Source organism: Lonchura striata, chromosome 5 (assembly GCF_050655825.1).
Source record: "Lonchura striata isolate lonStrDom1 chromosome 5, ASM5065582v1, whole genome shotgun sequence".
NCBI classification, from domain to species: Eukaryota; Metazoa; Chordata; class Aves; order Passeriformes; family Estrildidae; genus Lonchura; species Lonchura striata.
The window spans coordinates 46,371,619-46,389,382 of NC_140707.1; the positions used below are offsets into that span (position 1 = coordinate 46,371,619).

A 17,764-nucleotide genomic window follows, 5' to 3' on the forward strand; every position below is an offset into this window, starting at 1 on the left:
CTTCCCCACTCCCTCAGTGTGTTTCAAAACTGAACAAAATCACTTTGATTAGGTTCTTATAAAATACGTGTGATAGGTACAGAGGTTATCCGGCAGCATTTTCTCACCTACGTCCACACTGTCTTCTTTAATGATGAATTAATTTGCTCTACATACTTCTGAAGTCACTCCATGATTACTTCAAACAGAAAGTTTCACCAATGAACCTATTTTAACAAGACTTTTATTGAAAACATACACAAAGTCAACACGTTATTTAGCTTCTGAATGTACATATTAGTGAATATTCATAATAGAGAAGAATATTTTAAGAAAAAGGGAAATACAACTGACATGCTGCAGTTTATATTTTACTAAGGCATTTAGGCTTAAGAGCAAGTTATGCTGTGTGCATGTGTATCTATATACACAAACACAGAAATACACACACACAGGTTATCTGATTTGAAACTGTACAGTTCTATGCAATTCATTATTTTTTGCCTTTTCTGTTTTTAGAACACAAAATAAAGCTTTTATCCAAATGGTAGAAGTTGTTCACAGAACAGCAGTTATAATCTACTCTTCAAGAGTTTGCTTACAATTACAATACTAACGATGCACAAAATACCCCCGAGATCTTCACGGGAAAGTTCTCTCTTACCAAAATGAGGCTCAAGTAAGAAAAACACTAGTTTGCAAAGGCACCGTGGAGACAGGTTTTAATACATTAAATACAACATGAATCATTCACAATAACAAGTTTAGTGTTTCTGGGAACTTTTGTAAATACAACACAGTTGGTCACACAAAAATGTTTCTGTTGATTTGTCTTGGCAACTCAGATATATCAACAGTGTAACAGCATAACAGCTTTGTTCCCATCTGACAGAAAATAATGGCAGTTCTGCAAGGCAAACGTTAAACCTGACCGTATGTATTTATTAATTCCACAGTGTTTTGACAGATTATAGGGGATGCAACTTAAAGGATGCTGACACGCTCACTGAGGGCTTTCATTTCTGTTTCTTCTAGCTTGGTGTTTTCGTTATGGTTAGCATTTGGACTGATAAGGTGTGCTGGATACTGCAATCCATGTTCTTCTGAATACTGTTCCCACCGGGAGTCATCACTTTCATGGGTGATGTAACGTTCCCCCATTTTACATTCCAGTTCCCTTAAATCTAACCAGGTTTGGTAGTCCTGAAAAAGAATAACAGTATTACTTTTAGATTTCCTAAAATAAATTATATTCCCTTCTGCTATCAATAACACTCAAAGTGCTATTAACTCAGCTAAGAGTCATGCCTATTCCTCTACAATGGAAAAAATCTTATATAAATGTGAAATCAGTCTAAAGATATAAATTTCATCTCTAGAGGATTTTTTGATAAGTTGATTTTATTGAATTGTCACAAGTATAGTATTGAGATGTTACAGGTTGTTTTGCAAAATATACGGGTATGTATAGATTGCCATAATGTCTAACTGAGGCACGGTGGTAAAGTAATTCCTTCCTCTAGTCACAAGATAAGGAAGAAGAAACATCTTTAAATTATACATGTACATTCTAGTGATCTCTATCAGTCAAGACAGTCGAGTCTGTATCTCAGTATAATCATGCAGAACATACATTCAGATTGGGCTAGGAAAAACTCCTTTTCCGAACATGGGCAATTACTGGCTTGCTCAAAGAAATGTATATATCTAAACAATAAGGTAGTTTGGAACTCCATGTTGACAGCCAAATGTAAGGATGGAAGTTAGTTTGAGTCTCATGCTGTTTAGACCATCATGTACTGCAGCCTCTTATCTGTCCAAAGTAAGCAAGTTTAATAATTTATTTTCTTATTCCCACCCAAAGCATGCATGAAGTTTCAGTAATAGAGCCAATACTAGTCCCATGCAGACTCATCTCTCCTCATGATCCTGTATCCAGTTTTCTTTTTTCTCCATCTTGTCTCAGCCTAAGACACAATCCTAACCACATAGCCAAAGTACCAGAAAGCCCAAACACAGTAAATGCATAAAGCTTTCATCTTCAGCATCTCATATACTTTGGCCCATTTTTAGAGTCATCACCGTCCTGTAAGAAAATTAATCAATTATCTTTCCTTAGCCTGCAAGGTAGGACTCTTGTAGAGAGAGGACTCCTCCCAACCCTGGTGCTAGAGCTGCTGCTGATCTGCCTCATCTTAGTTCACCTCCACTTACTACTACACAAGCAATAGAAGTGGATCCAGATGAGAAGGACCCTGTCCTGTCACGTGAAACAGACAGCAAACATCCTTGCTGCAGACCTTAGCCCAGACATTTCTGGTCCTCAAAGACTCAAGGCAAATGCATCCTGCAATGGTTGCCAGGGAGAAGAAGAGTCTTGGAGGAAAAAACTAGTGAGGGACAGGAAATCTGAGAGGAAGAAAGCAAGCTCCAGATAAATGTCCCTGAGAAGGGGGGGGTGCAGCAAGGGCAGTTAGAGCCCTTTATCTCCTATACCAGAAGGTCACCATCTACTTTATGACACAGTATCAGCTATAAGATACCAAAATAGGACTCAGTTTTCTGGTTTGATAAAGATTCTTTTGGGACTGGGGATTATGTATCTGGTCTAGGCCATGCCTGTGCCATGATGACTTTCCTAGATGCAAACAAAGCTCCCTTGGGAGATCCGACAGGCTGATGCATCTGTCTGGCCTCAGCCTGTCCTCATCTCCAGGGAGGGACACAATGCCCTGGCCTGGGCTGTCCCCAGGCTTCCCAGCTCCTTGGCTGGGGAGATGGGACAAGCCCTGGCTCCTCCCTGCTTTGTCTCAGGCCTTAAAGTTGTAGCGATTTTGCTGTTGCCAGGATAAAAAAAATTGCCATATCATATGGTGAGCACAAGACAGAGACTGCTGACTTCTTAGAAATTCCTTATATCTCAGCTTTTAGTTGAAGAATTCAGCTGAATGTGGTTAGTGTATTTTCCTGGCAAGCACACAATTTCACTAGTTTTTGTGATGACTGTGAAGTGAAAGCCCATTGAATAATTTTAATAAGTGAATCAGAGTAAATTGTAGGCAATGAAATAATGTAAGTCAAATGGCTACAAGGAGTTTTCTTATATACATAATTTTTTAAGTAGAAAAAAATAATAAAATATTTTAAAATGTATTTTGACAGCATAAGACTGTTTAGTACTGTAATCTAATACTTCAGAAATTAATGAGGTAAATCGGTGAATGAGCATGAGGTTCTAAGGACATAAAAACATCTGCAGGTTTGTAGATTTTTGTAGATTCTATTGTGCTGTTGAAGATTTGTTATATGTTTAGAGTCTAAACAGGAAAGGAAAAAATATGGAATTTGTAGAAATACCTGCAACCATGGGTGGCTTAAGGTTTTGTCCACACTGTAGCGCTTTCTCATTTTCACTTGCAATAAATTATTTATGAGATCAATAGCTGAAAAGAAATAATATTGGGAAATGTTAGTTCAAATGTATTTGTTTCAACCAGAACATGCAAACAGAGAGCTACACAGACATGGTAGGTGTAAAAAGAGGCCATTCGTCCCTTCTTACTCCCCTTTTACAAATTGCAGCCAATGCTTATGTATCTGAAGGCACCCATGCAACCCTTCCTAATGGGATTACAATTCTTTTACTGAGCTGGTGCCTGAAAATAATTCTCAAACTGATCCTGCTCAGGAGAAAAGAAAACTCATGTAAGTGAGGTCTACAGTTGTGTGATTTGACACACGGATGCAGAGGATGAGCAACATTTGGCATAATAAATTGAGTTTTCCTACACCAACATTTGTGGCAGCAAGGTGAAAGGTCACTTTGAGTAAAAATATTCCCTCATGGCCAAATCTTCCAGTTTTAGCATTTTCTTCCCAAGAACAGTATTCTTCAGGTACCACAGTAAACAATATACATGTATATATTTTTCTGAGACTTTCAGTGTCACTTTTAGCTGACAGCAGCACTTTACTAGTCCCTGAGTGGAGAAATCAGGTTTTGTAAGTCATCAAATCTTGCAATACTATTCTTTTGAACAGAGCATTGCTTCTACTTGCTAGTCAACAGTTGGAAGTTTCAGAAAAGTGAGAGGGCTTCTTTTAAAAATGTAGTGATTCACTGAGGTATGCAGAATCAACAGAACGGTTTAAGTTGGAAAGGTCCTTAAAGATCCAACTCTCCTACCATGCACAGGGAGACCTTCTACTAGATTTGCATTGCTCAAAGCCCTGTCCAACTTGTTTTTGAACACTTCCACAGATGGGGCATCCACAACTTCTCTGAGCAACCTGTCCCATTGTGTCATCACCCTCACAATCAAGAAGTTTTCCTAATATCCAGCCCCTTCCTAATAATCAACCTAAACCTACTCTCTTTCAGTTAAAAACTACATGCCCTTGCAAAAGGTCTCTCTTCAGCTCTCTTGTAGCTTCCTTTAGGTAGTTCAAGGTGCTATATGGTCTCCTCTGGAAACTTCTCTTCTCCAGGCTGAACAAACCCAACTCTTTCATCCTGTAGATATGTGTGCTGTGGTGCCTGAAGGGATGAGACCCATGAGCTAATGACCAGTGCATGGAACTACAATGAGTGACCCATTTGGAAAAATCTCTGGAATAAGATTGATGAGCTTTGAATGCAATTACAGAAAAAAAAAAAATTAAAAAAATGAGGCTATAATGAAAGGTTAAATCCTATTAGGTGGTGCTAAATGTTCAGCATGTGTTCTGGTGGAAACCTACTGTCATTCCAGAATTACTGACTAGCCACAAGGAATGATAATATTCCTGTAATTTTTCCATTACATCACATTATCCCTTGGCATGTCCAAAGTATGCTGGTTTACATCTTTATTTCTCTCTATCACAGAGACAGGGAAAGATGGTCTTGAAATTAACAGACACATGGCATCACTGAGGGGCACTGAGTCTGAAACACTGGGTCAGATGGATATTGTTGCCAGCTGGGTATTAAAGGAGCTGAATAACCATCTTGTCTGTTTTAAAGAGTATGAGATGGAACAGAATTCTTTAAACCTATTATCTCTGAGGTTGTATTTTGTATAACAATGTGGAAAAGCTTTTCTTTATTAACAGAGACTTTCTCACTGCAGGCTCCATTTGCCATCTAGGGCTTTACGTGTGCTTTTGCCACGGGGCAGAGCACAATGAAAACAACATCCAGGAAAATGGGAATGGACATGGAAGTCTATCTGAATTTATGCAGTAAGTTTGACAGACAAAACTATTCTTGGTGATAGAAGACTATCACTAAAGCAGCTCTGACTTCCTGGTGGTGAATACTGTCTTGGAAATCAAAGCAATCATGGGAACAACGGAAAATAAATCTCAGGACTTTTGAGAAAGAAAGCATTGCCAGAGACTCTGAGCCATTCTTTTCCTGGAACAGATGGTCCTAATTTTACTTTTCTATTGTGGACAAACAGATTCTTATCTACTGACTCTTTTAGTATCAAGTACAGTTAATGCTAAATTCTTTAACTCTTATTTTGTTCCCTCTCAAAATGCTGGTGAACTGTATGTGCAGTAAGAAAGTCAGTGGATATCCAGTAGGATCATTACTGGCAGATGGCGAAATTCTTAAAACTTAATTTGTTTTCCAAAATAGTGGGTTTAATCTTCTTTCTCTTTATTAATAGGAGACGTTCTCAAGTTCAAGCTATGGGGAAGAGACTAGGAATCAGTCATACACAATGGTTTTGATACCACCTATCAAAAAGTAGTGACCATTGTTTTTATCTCATGTTTCAAAGAGGAAAACATAATCCCTCACCCACAGCAGTATATCTGTGTATCAACAAACATCAGCATCTTCTGCAACACTGTCCAACTTACCCCTAAATTCAGCAGAATTACAGTAAGACTTCAGTCTGTCTTTTGATACATAAGCCAGTGCTGAATGTGAATTTAACGGGGCTACAGTTTCTTTATTCTTTTCAGTGGTATTTTGGTGTGTATGACCTTCAGAGTTCATTTTTCAATTATTTACTATGAATCTCAGTTTGGAAAATAGGCCAAGAACTTGATGAAAGGGTGGATTGTCCTGGTAACTGCTGCAATGTTGGTGCACATATCCCAGCATGAGACTCAGTAACTGTCAAGTACCTACTGAATGTTCTTCCTGCCTCTGAGGGTTGATAATGTCTCTATTACATTCCTTCTGTGCAACCCACTGGAAGCAGATATGACTGTGAGCCTCACAAGTGATGAAATCATATTTAGCTCTTCAACCTCCCTCAAGTTACAACAGGACGAGGGGCCCCTTGGCTTCTTTTTTCACTTCAGGACAAGGATGTATTACATGTAATAACATATTTCTTTGTATTCTTGGGGGAAATTACCAATGGTTGAACAGACCAGAAAGGCACTGGTCTAGAAAAAAAAATCACTACAGAAGGTGCACAAAAAAAGACAGGGAAGCAAACTATGATGAGAGTGAAAAGGCAGTTCTCCCTAGATTGTTACAATTGTCACTATTGAGCAGTTGAGAACAGTTTACACAGATAGTCTGCTTGTTTCACCACTGCAATATTGCTGTCTCTGTAGCCAGTTTTGCTGTTTGTTTTCAGCTTTTTATCTAGAGTTCTTTTTGTCAGGGAAGTTTTGCCTATCCCCTGCCTCTTAAGAAACAAGCACAAATAAATAAATAATCAGAAATGCAACATGACTATTAGAAGTACACATGAAGTAGAAACTCAAACTATCTGATACAATTTTATTTGCTTTTTTACTCAAAGTTTTCAAACTTAGGTGAAGGAAGAAAATACAAGCTTCAACAGCAAAGCGTCTTTCCTACTTTTTATCAGGAATCATGCAATTCAAGAAATGCCACTTCTTGAACTTGTAAGAGTTCTATCTGAGTAACAGAAGCCAAGATGCAAGTGATAGATACAGGCAGGGCAACAAAAGAACAGTACAGTGTAAAACAAAGAAGAATCTAGGAAGTTTAATAATGACATTGTGAGTGCTGGAACTAAAATGCTTAAAAGACATGTGGGAAGTTCACTGTTTTTCTCTGTGTTTAAACTCACAAAACCCCCAACCTGTTCTGACAGATCCTGACAGCCACTCTTACAAAGCATAGTCTGGCTTCAATTCATGTAAAATGAATAAATAGTAAGATTCATTTGACTCAATTTCTGAATTAAAAAAAATAACATAATTATTTGATATTAGTTTTCAGTTGCACTGCTTAAAATCACTGAAGATAAAAATTTGGAATGCATTAATATTTACTTTAGACATACAATTTCAGGGGGCCAAATCTAGGCATCATCTGTTAAAAAAAATAAATATTCTGCCTAGGAAGATAAAGCAGTTTTGAGGAGAGGGTAATAATCACGTAGTATTTTTAAGTATTTTCACTGATTTTTTTTTAAATCGGGTTTTCAAGTAATCCTTATCAGATATTTTACGAGCTTTACAAAATTTTATAGTATTCCTCTGTAAAATCAATAATTAAATAAATTCAGAGCATTAAAAAAGACCACCTATGCTCTGCACACAGTCTATGGGAATGCACCATGTTATCACCAAGAAGGCAACCTGAGTGAAAGTTCTGAGAGAATTATGGAAGTGCTTTTACTAACACTTTTATGGACTCCTGCTTACCTTCCATGACAGTGTAAGCAGTCAGTTGAGGACTTACAAAGTTCCAGGAGCTGGAGACTTTGTTAAAGGGAACAAACCAGCCAACTACTCCAGTAGAATGAGTACTGGCCTTTTAGATAGGTGATCATTCCACAGAATCCCCAACAGAAAAATTCAAATGCAAACTTCAGAAAGCTCTGAATTCCTTTGATTTTAGGAAAGATGGGTCTTTAGTTTCAATTCACTGGAAAGCACCTCCACAGTCAGGAGGTTCAGGACTCTATACTGCTTATGTAAGTTCATTAATATGGCTGTAGTGCAGACAAAGTCACAATTTTCACTCTAAGTATCAAATTAATACAATAATTGCTTTTCACGTGAATGACTGCTTTAACTCAATTAGGATGTGACCTGCACATGAATGCAGAAGTTTAGGAAATATCTGAAAATCCTATTTACAAACATATCATTAATTTAGTCCTTTCCTACAGATTTAAACTTTTTACGTAAGATTATAAACAAGAAATCACCTTAAGGATATTAAAAAAGTCCTAAAGTAATGATAAATTTAAATTTATCAAGAATAAGTACACGTAGAACACTACCTAAACTTACTGCCAACATTTGTACAAATTTAAGCTGCTGCCACTAACATAGGAGGTGCAGGACCTCCTAGGCCCTGGATTTCTCTAAGAATAGGTTAATTGATTAGAGGTCATCATTATTATAATTTTTACATACACACAAATCTCTTTCCTGCTGCTGGTCAATATAGCTTTGTTGACAAATGTTCTAGTGTACATGCAGCTATTTTAGCATAAAATGATCTTCAGCTGGCTGAGATTTTCAGTGACATAGATTCAGCTGTACTCTCAAAAGAAATCCTTGACACTTCTAAGCTGTACCCTACAAGAGAGGCTTCCTAATAGTAATTTATCCAAGCAAATGTGTAAGTAGAGCCAAGACCTCCTTTTCAACAGCTAGCTAAACTGTAAGAGGCAGAGAGCATCTCTGAGCTATAACATGCACTGACCTCCTCATACTCAATGCTCACTCATTCACGTGACTTTCTCATTAATGTGTGAAGCACTGTGAGTTTCTATTCACATTGTGTTGTAACAAGGATAAATAAATACTGACTCGAAGCCAGCTGTGGTATTTATTTATGACTACAAAGCACTGTAACAGGGACATCATGATCAAATTTAATGCATGATAGGAATTGCATTGTTTCTTCCCAAGTTATTTTAATAATATTAAGTAATGTGAAGCACCTAATCAATGATGTGTGATGTACGCTCAACCCATCAGGCTAGTAGCAATAGCTGTGCTGGTGGTAGCTGATGAAAAAACAATTATAAATACAATTTTTTATGGAAATAGGAAAGAGAATGAAACACATTATGAATAATTCCAATCTTGACACTGCACATTTTAGGACCATACAATTCAAAAGAACAGCTACCACAGTGAAGACATATTACATAAAATATACTAACAGGTAGAGAGAAAAAAATACACCATGGAGTGCTATCTTTATATTTAGCAGCATTTATTTCTTGTATCATGTAGCTAACTAAAAATAAATCTCTTGAGATTATACAGATTTGGTAGACTGGAAGGTTAAAACTGGAAACAAACAGTAAAGCTGTTGAAAACAGGTTCTATGTTTGAGACGTGAAATTTAAAGTTATAAAATAGACAGGAATTCTGCAAGTAGATTACTCTATATCAGTAACTAGCAAAGTGCGACAATGACGATTGAATTAAGTTCAAATTGTCATACAGCAATTCAGTAACTTCAGAAATGTAGCCTGGCTTGACCAACACTGAAGAAAGAGCAGAAGGAGACTGGACAATGAAATGCTGAATGGCTCTGACAAAACCTGATTTTCTAAAACATACCAAACATCTACCACAAAAACTACCTATCTCCAGTAATGTGTTACAATCCTATTTAGACATCCAAAACCAGAATCTGGTTTTGGGATGTGTTCTTTTGAAAGAACAATAGGAAAAAATGAAGCCACTTAGATAAAAATAAAATCTCCCTATGGAGAAATCTGAGACCTACAAAATTGAAAGGTCTACATTTTCTTAAGCTACATTTTAATGGATAAAAGGACAAAGCATTACACAAAAATGCTAAATTTCTCATCAGGAAGAGCTGATGAAATTAATCCAGGGGTTATGACATCAGACAGACACATTATGGAAAGAGAGGATTTAGTGAATGACTAGGCCATATAAATGACTGGCAAAGAAGACAACTGTTGATGGTAACTTAAAAACATTAAGCACTCAGAAAATATTATCCTCAAATAGGTTCTGTCTTTTGTCTTGGTTGTGACTGCAGATTTTAAGAATTGCTATAAAATGCTACAGAGAAAGTTACTATCAAGAAAATTAACACAGACCAGAACATTGTCCAATATGACACACTTTTCCTCCAAAATACAACTTATCTTCATGTGCTTTTCCTCTGAATCTGTTAGACTTTAAGTATATTATTTTTATTACCACACAGTTGAAACTGTTATGGCTCATGTGTTTTTTATTAATCTATCACCTCATCAATGCAATTTAAAATCTGAAAAGCCAATTTTATTTAAAAGACCAGTCATTGACTAAGTAACATATATTGGAATATTTAGGCTATTTTACCATAACTGTTATTTTTCCAGTCACATTGCTTAAATATGATCACTCTTTTTTTTCCTTTTGAATTTTGCTACCCTCTCCATTCTAGCTCACAAATTAATATGCTGTTATTTAGCAAGTATTAGGAAAAGTATGTAGTGTGCACTAAAACCAAAGTGGTGCTAAACACACTATTCACTCTAATTGCTGCACTATCTATTGAATTCAAAGAAATATATGATTTCCCCTCTCTGATTACAATAAAAATAGAAGATGGCAATAACTGAGTTTAGCTATTCTTAAACTTTTTACATGAGCAGTGGTCTGAAGAGAGCACTGGAATAGCTACAGTTGCAAAATGTTTTAGACATTGGGCTCTCTGAGTCACAGTAATAATCATGGACAAGACACAAAAGGTTTAACTGCTGTTCACCTTTCCTTAGCACCAATCTTTGCAATAGGCATGCAGAAGTTCTCTCATAAAACCTTTAAAATAATCTGTGTTTCTCCCCTAAATGATCCAATCACTTGTGGCACTAATGAACATGGCACTGTTCAGACCTGTAATCCAGATTAGATGCATTAGGACACCAGGACAGGTTTGCATTTTAACCAGGCTGCACTGTCAGAGGTAACAGAAACTGGATGGAGCCAGCAGGTCCACAGGGGCAGCTCCCCTCACAAGCTCCTCTCCAAAAGCTGAGCAGGAAAGTGGAGCAGGACATGAGAAAAACATTCCTTTATTTTCCCTAAGCAATATGGAATTTGAGTTCAAAATTAAACTCTAAAAATCAGCCTTAACAAGTAATATGTGGACAGAGATCCAGACTTCAACTCCCTGATGTAATGGAATCTCTTGAGATATTTTCCAGGTTTTCATTTAGCACAATAGAGTGGTTCGTGACCTAGCAATCCAAATATGTAATATAATCATAACATATAAACAGATTTTAATTTAGCAATTTGTTAAAGTGTGTTTTCCTCCCTTCTGCATGCTTACAGCCTGGTATCCATCAACTCTTAATGAAGGCTGTGATTCTACAAATGGAGAGATAACACCCAAGTAGGTGAGCTTTCTGTAGGTGCTCTACTGAATCTTCACCTCTGAGCGCAAAAATTGATCTTCTGTCTACCACAGTAGAAACTTGTGGGAGACAATTTCTTGCAGCTTCCCCTGTGTTGATTGCTGTTTGCTTATCTCTAGCGACAGATAAAGCATTGCTGCCAACAGATTCTGTCAGCTTACATATCAAAGTGTGTGGAGGTTCAGGAGAACTTCAGTGTGTAATTGTGCAGATTTATAGCTTTTTTTTTCTCCAACAGATTTCAAACTTCATCTGCCACTGAGATAAAATAACAAAGAATGCTCTCAGAGCATTTTCAGAAGAGAATCTCACATGGCTGTAATATATATTATAGTAAGCATTAGGTACACTGCAACTATGCCTAATGGGTATGTTAAACATACCACCTAAAAAACAGAAAACCAGTACCATAAATAACAGAAGTTATAAATGCTAATATTGTAATTCAGTTTGGCACATATTACAATTCAGAAAAGGATATAAGAGTCTGATACTTATAATGTTTCTTTGCTTTAAGACTTATAACCCTGCAGAATTCTGGACTGAAAAAAAAAAAAAAAAACCTCAAAGAAAATCAAATTGCCTGAAAATGTTATGTACGTGAAAATGTTAGTGAAACTAGAAGCACCTATTTTTTTAAATGCCCTACTTGGTTGTGTTTAGATACATTTTTAATAGAACTAATTAACCTGCTTTAAAGATGTTCCTAGTGAACTAGTCACATTGTTCCTTTGATTTTTATCAGAAGTCTTTAATGCCATTGACCAGAACTCGAGTTTCAAAGGTCTTACAGTTATCTCCAAAACTGCATAAAGTCTCTTGTATGACATTTTCTCACACTGATCCTGAAATCTCATCTATGGAATTGTTCACTTTTATCTTCTCCACACAAAGGTATTAGAGTACAATACCCTTTTGTAACCAAACTCAATTACTGGAACAAGCAGAACAAGAAACAGACTACAGATGCAATAGAGCTGAATGATGAGGTACATAAATAAACATACACATGACCAATTAAGCTCCCCACAGATTCTATAGCAATCTCATCTGTAGGTGGTTATGTGCCTCCTTCAACACCTCCTGGAGCAATCCCATGCTAGGAGGTTATGCCATATGCAGTCTATACATGCTCTGCAGGAAATGTCTAAAGTAGCTGATAACACAAAACAGACAGATTACATTACTGGAATTTTTTTTTTTTTAAATTCTGTTATGTACAGGAAAAAATATAAAAGCAAAATACATCTACTCTTTTCAGCACTTAAATAAGAACAGCTACAAACAGGTATTACCTTCAAGAGAAATTTCCTTCCATGGATTAGGTGGATACATGAAAGCAGCATTCTGGATTTGGTCATGTATGTCTTCATCTTCATTGAATGGGAAGGTACCACTGAGGCTTACATAAATGATGACACCCACTGACCACATATCCAGAGATCTGTTATAGCCTTTGTTTCTCAGAACCTCTGGAGCAAGGTAGGCTGGTGTTCCTACAACTGAACGTCTAAATGATTTCTCTCCAATGATTCGGGCAAAGCCAAAATCACAAAGTTTTACCTGTTTAAAGAAAAATGCTATAGTAAGACATACATTATTTTTATTATCCAATACACAGTTGGGGAACTTTTATCATCAATTACTTGCAAGATGTATCTCTACTGTTCCTTCAAGTGTCCTTATTTTTAAAATCCTCTTTGAGAGGAATATTCTTATTCCACTGAAACAATAGACTGGAATACCAGCCCATAGTGTCTCTTCTGTTCCTTCATTCCATGAATAAAACACAGTTGCAGATAGGGTCAACAGCTCAGGTTCGTGATGAAAGCAGTAATAAACAGTAATACTTTTCATTCATAGCACAAGAACACCACAAACAGAAAAAATGTTTTACCTATGGCTTTTTCCTAAAATAAGTAACTTGACAAAATTTAGTTCTTCAACTTCCATTTTTATTTTATTGTGGATTTAGTTATACTCTACCTCTCTACAAACTTCCTTGTCTGAGTTCTACAAAGTAACAGATTAAACAGCTTGAAAATTCTCACTTTAAACAGCTCAGTACAGATCCTTCCCTTCCAATTATTGATACTGGTATTATTTTAAAATTATCAATAGTACTCATTTTGAATATGGGAGACTGAGGGAAATTATAAATGAGCACTGTAGATTGAAGGTAACAGAAGCTGATAAAAATACCTTTTAATGAGAAATATAACCAGTCAGAATGTGTATTTAAATATACTGTGATCTACATGACAATTAAATTTATAGAATTAGAGAAGCAGCTCTCATTCTTCATGAGCCCAACCCAAATTTCAAGAAAAATAATTTTCTTTCTGGAGCAAATCAACCAGCCAAGTAAATTGTGCTTAATAGTGAGCATATTAGAAATGATCACACAAGTAGCTATGTCACACTTAAAAATTTAGTTCAGTATTTTAGTTATATCTAGTTCAAGAAATGACAAGTGTCAAGGATTTTCAGACATAACTTCTTTATGAAGTAGCCTGAACAAGTGATTAACTTCTTACCTAAAAATTCTGTGCAGACAGGTTACATAAACACTTATTAATTACAACAAATTACCTTAAGAAAGGGCATTTTCTACTTGCCTGTGGGAAAGGATCAGCTGATGCCAATAACACATTTTCTGGTTTGAGGTCACAATGAACAATATTTTTGAAATGAAGATGCCTTAAAGCAACAAGGATCTGTGAATAAACAAATCAAATTATGGTTGTTTGTTTTATATTGTTTGAACAGTATCAGTAACCAGAGAAGCAAGGATTGGTGTGAAGAAAAACAATCCAACAAGAATGTACCTATTAAAAGAATGTCAATAATGAAAAAAAAAAACAAAAAACAACAAACATCAAAAACCAAAATGCTGTGCCTCAAGTTTTCTTCATGTTTCACTGCATCAAATATTTTTCCCTCTCCAAGAGTTTACACTATAAACATATTTTAAAAACTTTGTCCTAAGTATTTGTTTACTTTTTTGTGCATGAAATTTTTGAATGTAGTAACATTTGCAGAATGGCCCTTCATACCTAGATTCAACCAGAAAACATTTCCACAGAAATATTATGTGATCCAACTGAAGTTCTTTCTTGACAACAGAAAGAATGGAGACTGTTGTATGTATTTCTGTTCTGTTACATACACATAAATATAGCAACAGTGTGACAGCTATCCATCCTTTTTGTGTGGCTTTAACTCCTTGTGTTTGGTCAGGGGCTGACAGAATTTGCCACTGCATTAGAACAGTGAGCAGTGAGGAGGCTGAATGAACCTGTGAACAGAAGAAATCAAATTCTAAAGCTGGTGGCAGTTTTGCCCATTAAAACCTGGAAACTAGGAAACCTGTTAAGTGCTACATCAAATAAGGAATTGATAATAATAAACACCATAATACTGCTGCTCCTGCTATTTTCCTTTTTCCTGACTGCTGAAACATGGGTTTCTCTGACTGTGAGGTGGCTCACTACCAATGTGTATATCTAAATTTAAACCAGTATTTTGGGCAGCCGAAGAAGCAGTGTGATAATATTACAGGAATATAACAACAGGAAACTCAAATAAATCCAATACCAAATAGTTAATAGAAGTAATAATGGAATCCAGACTCAGACACAGGTAGCACTGAGATCCAATCTCAGCACAGAAAATAGATTTAACAGCGCATAGTATGAACTACAGTGGTTTGATATCAGGCAGTTCAAGAAGCTCAAATTTCTTTCTGTAGTTCATCAATAGTTTGCTTTTAGCACTTTCCTTCCTTGAGCTTAATTCTTCCATCATATGAGAAACTGTAGGTTGATGTCCCTTCCATCCAGCAGCCAACAGCTCTACATGGGTCCAGTTTTAAGTCCTCTTAATGGTTTACTATCTATAATGTAGATAGTAATGTACAGTAATGTAAAGAAAACTGTTTCACCACCCCTGTTATACTCAGATTTTCATAAACCAGTCAGGTAAATGATGTCAAAAGGAAAACAAAAGAAACAGTGATAGTAATTGACCTCAAATCTCTTTCTAGGTCTATAATTAATTTCTTACCTGAGTAATTAAAAACTTAGTTATTCTCTCTGGCAATCTGCCCTTTTCACTTGACAAGATCATCTCCAGCATGTCTCCATGGAGTTTTTCCATAACAACAAAGACTCTCTCTGGTGTCTCAAACATACACTCCAGATTTACAACCCCAGGATGATGAAGATTCTATTAAAGATAAATACAGCACTAGATTTCTCAATATGATCAGTAGCTTTTATCATTACATATTTAGACTTCACACCCCCCCCACCCCCCAAACCAGACAATGTTTCAGTATTCCATAAGTTAAACTGTGTGCCTACCCTGCAGGCAACAGAGACTAAATTTCTAGGGGAAGTACAGGAGAATGTATGAATTTCAAATTAGCTTAACTTTCATTTTTCTTATTGTGTCTGGTGCTTAAAACTGCAGAAATTGTAACTCCTAGTGTGACATTGCTGATACATTTGATTTTGGCTTTTTATGGAAAATATGCAGCAAAAATACTAATACTTTTGCAAAAGCCCCAGTGATTATAAATTAAAATAATTATATTATTATCTGGTATTTACAGAAATAAAAAAAATGGAACTAATACATAGTATTATTCTAGTAAAAGAAAACAGAAAAGTACCTGTAAAATGGCAACTTCATTACGAAGTTGACTTTCCTGTTTAGTTGGAAATCTTAATTTATCAATTATTTTAATGGCAACATCTCTTCCAGTTTTGCGATGCTTTCCTGCAAATAAAACAAAAGCTCTGCATCAATTAACATGATTCATTATGAAAAATGTTCCCTTTTCATGGGTTGTACAAATGGCTGTAACCAAATAATCCTTAGAGCCGGTTTGCAGATAAGACATTAAAAGTTTTCTGTCATTTCTCTTCTTTCTACCCTTTGACAACAGAACTTACTATCACCTGACAAAGCCATTTAAACATGTAAGAAAAAAACATATGAGAAAGTTAACTCTACATTTCAACAGTATAGATGCAAAGTTAATTTTCTCATATATGTGTAAGCTGCAACTGCATTCTGTGCAACTGCCTGGTTGTAGGCTTAGTCCTTCACTGATAGCTCCACACTACCAAATAATGAAATATGTGACAGCCTTTAGGCATGTTAGTGCATGTCCCAGGTTTATCAGAGAGTCAGAGATACCTCAGTGAGAAATTTGTTGTTAGTCCTCACTTCACACTATCTCAAACAACAGCTGTACCTAAATACACCCCCAAAAACTGGAGAGAGGAAAAATTAGTAAGAAAATAAAAAGAGAAACAATTCTAAGAAGCTACTGAAGAAACAATAAAAAAATCCCTCACTGGAATATGTAACAAAATGCAGAGGCAGAATAATATTTTTTTCATGTATTACAGCTCTCAAAAAGAACAGTGTTACTAGAACTTACAGAGAATATGAAGCTATTGATAGACATTGACCCACCAATGGTCAGAAAACTTCAATCTACAAACATATATTTTGTTGACGGTATACATCTTAAATGAAATGCGAATTTCTGCAACAAAAGATTTCAGAGTCCAAATATTTTCCCCATTCAAGAAAATTTTTATCTTAAGCACAATTGTACAACACACCAAAGCCTTACCTCCATAAACAATTCCAAACTGTCCCGATCCCAATACTTCATCTGGGAAGATCTGGTATACAGTGCTAATATCCTGTTTATACAAACAATAGATATTAAGCCCTAAGAATATGAAAAGAAAATTTGTATTTCATTTGCTTTTTCTAGTGGTAAGTTGCATTCTTTTAGTACAGTGCATTTTAAAATACATTATCTGCCAAAAAATTCAGGTGTGTTTTCTTACAAGCCATAGTAACTGCAATTGATGTAAAAGCTGATGAAGGTTCACTGAGAGGGGTAAAATATTCCATTTGTGCCAGAGAGGCAGTCTATGTCTCACTATTTCGCATTGCTGTAACACAGGCTAAAGCACAAGCTGTTAGCAGATTCATTTGGGAGACTCAAACAAACATCAAACCTTGCAGCTCAGCTTTATTTTCCTGATATTTAAAGAGCAGGGTATATAACAGAGTAAAAGAATGTCTAATTCATAATAAAAGCTGTCTTACTTTTTGTTAGGAAACAAATGGACACATCCCTAGCAGGCAACCTTTTTGCAATCTTTTTCTGACAACTACCAGAGCTGTTCCAGAATTTAGCTGGCTGCAGGGAGTATCTATTTTTTCCATCTGCCATGAGATAGAAAGCAAGCAGTGTGACTGCTTAACTTAACTGCTTAACACGACCTATGTCTAACTGTCCTAGAGTAAAAGAAACCCAGAATTCTCTATGTATGTGTTTTGATATATGCAACTCTTCCTTTGGCTAGAGTTTCATCTTTGTACAACAAAGAATAGCTGATCTCTCAGTTGTGACAGGAAAT

General features: G+C 36.1%; 1 protein-coding gene across 3 annotated transcripts in view; it reads right to left on the minus strand.

Moving 5' to 3' along the window:
• Nucleotides 1-205: 205 nt before the first annotated feature.
• PRKD1 (protein kinase D1) overlaps nt 206-17,764 on the minus strand; it is a 113,865-nt gene continuing 96,306 nt past the window's right edge. For all 3 annotated transcript variants that reach the window (XM_021539327.3, XM_021539325.3, XM_085580430.1), the window contains 7 exons: nt 16,963-17,035; nt 15,988-16,094; nt 15,378-15,539; nt 13,931-14,029; nt 12,608-12,875; nt 3,337-3,422; nt 206-1,182 (listed from right to left, as the gene is read on the minus strand). In XM_021539327.3, the coding sequence (XP_021395002.3) occupies nt 964-1,182; nt 3,337-3,422; nt 12,608-12,875; nt 13,931-14,029; nt 15,378-15,539; nt 15,988-16,094; nt 16,963-17,035 (1,014 nt within the window). In that variant the 3' untranslated portion in view covers nt 206-963. The remainder of the gene's footprint in view (nt 1,183-3,336; nt 3,423-12,607; nt 12,876-13,930; nt 14,030-15,377; nt 15,540-15,987; nt 16,095-16,962; nt 17,036-17,764) is intronic.